Source organism: Topomyia yanbarensis, unplaced genomic scaffold (assembly GCF_030247195.1).
Source record: "Topomyia yanbarensis strain Yona2022 unplaced genomic scaffold, ASM3024719v1 HiC_scaffold_10, whole genome shotgun sequence".
Classification (NCBI taxonomy): Eukaryota; Metazoa; Arthropoda; class Insecta; order Diptera; family Culicidae; genus Topomyia; species Topomyia yanbarensis.
Genome location: NW_026683225.1, coordinates 417,206 through 422,299, shown reverse-complemented (window position 1 = coordinate 422,299; position 5,094 = coordinate 417,206). Strand labels below are relative to the sequence as shown.

General features: G+C 41.6%; 1 protein-coding gene across 1 annotated transcript; it reads right to left on the bottom strand.

Moving 5' to 3' along the window:
* Positions 1-3,310: 3,310 nt before the first annotated feature.
* Positions 3,311-4,390, bottom strand: LOC131694577 (uncharacterized). Its single transcript, XM_058983052.1, has 3 exons — positions 3,932-4,390; positions 3,594-3,871; positions 3,311-3,528 (listed from the first exon to the last, which is right to left on the bottom strand). The coding sequence occupies exons 1-3, from the start codon at positions 4,280-4,282 to the stop codon at positions 3,438-3,440; spliced, it is 720 nt and encodes a 239-aa protein (XP_058839035.1). The 5' UTR covers positions 4,283-4,390; the 3' UTR covers positions 3,311-3,437.
* Between the last annotated feature and the right edge of the window lie 704 nt (positions 4,391-5,094).

Sequence of the window (5,094 nt, the reverse complement as noted above, 5' to 3'; positions counted from 1 at the left end):
CAATGGTGGTGATATTTCAGCAGACTTAATTCTCTCTGCTACCGTTTCCGCATATTTCTTGCAATCACTGGAGACTGGACACGGTCCATTGGAAATAGAAATAGCGATCGGCAAATGAACAACGCTCCAAGTTCAATCGAGCAACAATGAGTTCGATCATACAGACAAATTCAACCGGTTTTCTCGAGCTGGAGATGATGGGACTCTTGTGGCTTCCTTAAGAAGACAAGGGGGTTGATTCTGCAGGAGTAGCATTTTCGGATTCTCGAAAGTACTCCTCCATGATGGTCGTCCGTATCTAGTTGAATAATGTTGAAGTCACGAAAACTCATAATATAATCGGGTCAAAGCCATGTGTCTGACATTGCGAAAATGTCACAATTTGGGCGATCCAGAAGTTGTTTGAATGTGTCTAATTTCGGGATAAAACTCCTACTGCTCCATTGTATAATGACGGTGTCCTTAACACTGTTAGGGACGATCCATAAATGACGTAGCATTTTTGAGTGATTTTTAACACCTCCGTCCCGCATCGTAGCATTTCGTCACAAACCTCTAAATACCACTCCCTGGTAATCACATAGCTTGACGGTAACTCTCCCCCCACTCGTCCCCGTAAAAAAACGATGTTAGATGAAACGGGTAAGATTGTCGTGACATCAGATCAACCCCTATTCCGCTTTAAAAGGGCTACGTAGAAAGACATGACCCTCTACCCCGCTGTCGTCACACGTCATCACAAAATATAAAACTCCACCTCCCTCATATAATGCTACGTCATTTATGGACGGTCCTTATTAGACGACGGCACTTCTCTTCCTTTTGATCCAAAGAATAGGAATATAATCGTTGTCTCCTTCCGAGCTACATTCACCCTCGTCAGAGAAATCCAAGAATGTGTTTTCCAATGGAATTTCAGTATTTCCGCGAATGTGCGTGTGGATTACTCTTTTGTGCGGCGCTTTAACTTATCCGAGCATAGTTTGTACGTCGGACACTCACGTGCAGAGTGGGGATTATCACCACAAAGAAAACATTTTTCAGTCTCCTTAAAGCACTATTTCCACCCATCCGATCCGATTCAGTGACGGTTCAGTACCGTGCACGACACCAATATTTAAATACGAGCATTCGCACTGCTCCGGCACGGCACCGTCCCGGACAAGGGTGAATGCTCGTATTTGATGTGTATGAAAGAATATTGTTGAATATTGGATCGTATAGGTGCAAATTCGGCTTTATGCATGAGTCATCCTTGTGTGCGACGAGAACTTTATTGTAACAGAACGTTTTTGTGTGCCCCAGCTGTGCAATTAGTGCAGTTCATGACTCTGGGAACATATATACGAACTGGAAGTCGACGCTTGTCTAGCAGTATGTAACTAGGCAGAGCAGCCGAAATGAATTGGAAGAGCTGATAATTCTGAAAGCACCAATGCCTGATACCGAGTTGAATTATGTGGGAGATGGGAGATTTGGGCTTTTAAAGATGCCCGTAATCCTCAGAGATTTCTCGGTTAGCACACCGCCTATTTCGACGATGTTTGCCGGAATATATACTCTGTGTTCGATATTGAATCGTAGGTCATTTACTACTGCGCTAGCCTGATTTCAATCAGAAAGAAGGACGTAAAGTTTACACTAGCGAAATTAGCAGTTGGTCTTTGCTGATACCTTGGGTCTGAAGGAATTGATCCATATATCGACCGGCCGATCGATATATTGTCGGACACGTCAGGGAGGTGAGTTGGGGGAGAGGGTAGTTTTGTTTACACATGGAATCGTGTCTTGTTCAACAGGAATTTTATCTGGGTTAGAGATTTGGGGTGTCAGGGGAAGAGTAAGAGAAGAGCTCTGGGAGTTTTTTTTGAATTTTCTGCTTTGCACCGGATTATTCAGACGAAAAACTTGAGGAGGTGACATAATGATTCATATCGTCGTTCCTTTTTTGGAACGGTTGGAATCACGGTAAAAACCTTTTTCAAATATGTGAAAATATGAGAAAAGATAGTAGAGAGACAAAATAGAAAACAAGATATACTTTACTGGTGCCGGTGAATTGAATGCTGGTTCAGACGCTCTTCTACTGCTTATGGAACTTTATGGAATGCCTACCAATATACCAGTAGCATGACCAACGCTACCCACAGCAGCAAATTTCATCACCACTACTGTGCACTGCCTTACCGAATCGACGACGATCAATTGCGCGAGAAAAAAACTAACATAATGTTATCTTCACTACCGTTCAAACTGTCCCGAAAGAGGAATGTACCACGAACCAACTCATAGCGAACAGACGGAGACCGAAAACACGTCTATCGCCGTAGAGCCTACCCGAAGGAATGAGTAGCCGCTTTTGAGACGCTCATTTATTTTTTCAAAGGACCAAATGATCTCTGGATCTCAGTAAGCTTTGGACTGCACAGAATTCTTGAGCGTTTTTTCAAAACGTTATATCTGCAATGAGTTACTCTCTTTGTTTACTTTCTCTTTCGATTTTTACGGCGTCACTATAACACTTTTCACTTATTTTACAGTACAGATCGAAAGACGGTGGTTTTAACTAGCATATTATGCAAAGAGTTGAGGGATAAATGTTAAAGTGACCGAATTATTAACAGAAGAGAAAGTAAACAAAGAGAGTAACTCATTGCAGATATGACGTTTTGAAAAAACGCTCAAGAATTAGGTTTTATACCAACCGACGTAAACCCACAACATGAGCCGGATGAACAATTCTTGAGCGTTTTTTCAAAACGTCATATCTGCAATGAGTTACTCTCTTTGTTTACTTTCTCTTTCGATTTTTACGGCGTCACTATAACACTTTTCACTTATTTTACAGTACAGATCGAAAGACGGTGGTTTTAACTAGCATATTATGCAAAGAGTTGAGGGATAAATGTTAAAGTGACCGAATTATTAACAGAAGAGAAAGTAACCAAAGAGAGTAACTCATTGCAGATATGACGTTTTGAAAAAAACGCTCAAGAATTCTCGGTGGTTTGTTTAGATAGGAGTTACGTGAGTTCGAATGTAACAGATGAGCACCCTTTGCACTCGCACTCACACAATTGACAAGGCAAACAAACCACCGAGAATTGTCAAACGTGAACTTCATTCATCATGAGTTCATTCGTGTCGTCATATTGTAGAACTCAATATTCTAGATATTCAACTTATATCATGAATGACGCACATAGTCAATTTCCATATTTGGAATAATTGTTAAATAATTGGTCGAGAAGCCAAAAGTAAAAAAAATACCCATGGAATACTTTTTTGTTAATTTTTTTGCGAGGATTTTTTTAATGTTGAGTACTGAGATTATATATTGCACAAATTTTAAGCAGTAAATCATTACTTCACAGTCTAGAATGGATTCCAAACTTTTTTTTTAATTTTAAGTGTTGAGCAACCTTTCCCTTCATCAATCATTCGATCGAATAACTCATTAGCTTCAAACTCTTCGACTGTATTCCGGGCAATGCGTATTTTGGTCCCAACGCGGCAAGCTCGTCAAATCTGAAAAATACAATTATCGTACACTTACTTCCCCGCTGTCGATAGAAGCATTTCACATGACTCACGTTATCTCATAGTCTGTCCTGTATCCCGCATTGATGGCTGCTTTCTGTGATCCGATTGCGGAGAACGGATGCGCCGCCAGCTTAATCCCGAACGCCTTACACATCGGAACTCGTGCCTTCAGAATCTCCGTGGCAATTCCCCGACCACGGTAGCGCTTGTTCACGGTCAGACCGTACGCGATCATCCGGTGATCTACACCGTAGTGTTTATGTACGTCAAACTGCTCCGATACATACTCAAGAATTGCCCGAAAATTGCCTTGTTCCTCACACGGTATCTGATTACAGAAAATACGTCGTTTTTAACTTTGAATAAATTTGTATAAGTCTCTACTTACAGTTTCGCCATCATAAACTTCATCCAAGCTTTTCACGAGCACAATGTTTGCTCCAACAATTTCATCCGATCCTTCCCGGTAGCAAACGAGAGTCATCTTTTCCTCAAACCCATTTCTCCAGAGTTGAATCATTCCTTCTCGTAGTGTTGCATTCGACGAAGCTCCTTTGCTCACGGAAAACGGTTCTTCCTCTATAAAGTGGTTCAAAAAATGTTGAATCATGTCCTCGTACCGATCCTCGGTCAGATCCTGAACGCGATATGTAACCAGACGATCACTGTCGACATCCTTCGCCTTGAAGGTATGCCAAACTGTAGGAATGGGCGGGTTCGGTGGTCTTGTCCATACCATTTTCAAGCAGTGTACTGATCCTTTCAGCGCGATCGGTGTCCCTTTATATCCGTCGCAAGTGGAATGATAACGGGTTGTTTTTGTCCTGTCACTGTTGTTCAGCCTAAATTATTCCAGTAAGACGTCTCGCATAAACGAAGGGTTTGTTTACCAACAGACAAAATTTTACTAGTCATCTGCATGAATGCGTGGTTGATAAGCAGGCAGCACGACACTATCACGTTTTCCAGTTATAACCTATCATCGTGATTGCGATGATAGCGAGGTTTCACGTGAGAACGATAGCAAGGTTAGCACACGCCAGACGTAATAATGACGAACCTACTGCGATATCAGCTGAGTGCCGAATTTGGAAGTCATCATGCGTACGCGAGTCTATCGATATCCCTTTCTTCTCTCAGAGCATTTGCAACTATGAGTTGCTGTTCAGACCGCCATTAGGTTCTTTACTGACACAGTTAACCTCACTTTTCTTGACAGTTCGCTTGTACTGCTGTTTACATGGACTTAGAAAAATTTGTGGACGACTAGATTCGCTCGAAGTAAATCGTAAAGAATTTTTTCTAAGTCCATGTAAACAGTACAAGCGCACTGTCAAAAATGAGCACTCAGTTCATTTGTGACGTCAGCGTAAAGTATTCAATTGAGATTGATGTTTAAAACACGCACCCTGAGATCTCGTTATGTTCACACTGCCGCCTTCCCATAACGACGCAACGCAGAAGTCGTTTGTAATCTTCCATATTCCCTGACCAAACAATTTGTTCACTTCCAAGTTAAAACGTTCGAAAAACCCGATAAGACAAAATAGA

Coding starts and splice junctions, on each gene's coding strand:
- LOC131694577 (XM_058983052.1), bottom strand. CDS start 4,282: ATGGTATGGACAAGACCACCGAACCCGCCCATTCCTACAGTTTGGCAT. Junction 3,872..3,931: donor AAGTTTATGATGGCGAAACT/GTAAGTAGAGAC, acceptor TTCTGTAATCAG/ATACCGTGTGAGGAACAAGG. Junction 3,529..3,593: donor AGGACAGACTATGAGATAAC/GTGAGTCATGTG, acceptor TGTATTTTTCAG/ATTTGACGAGCTTGCCGCGT.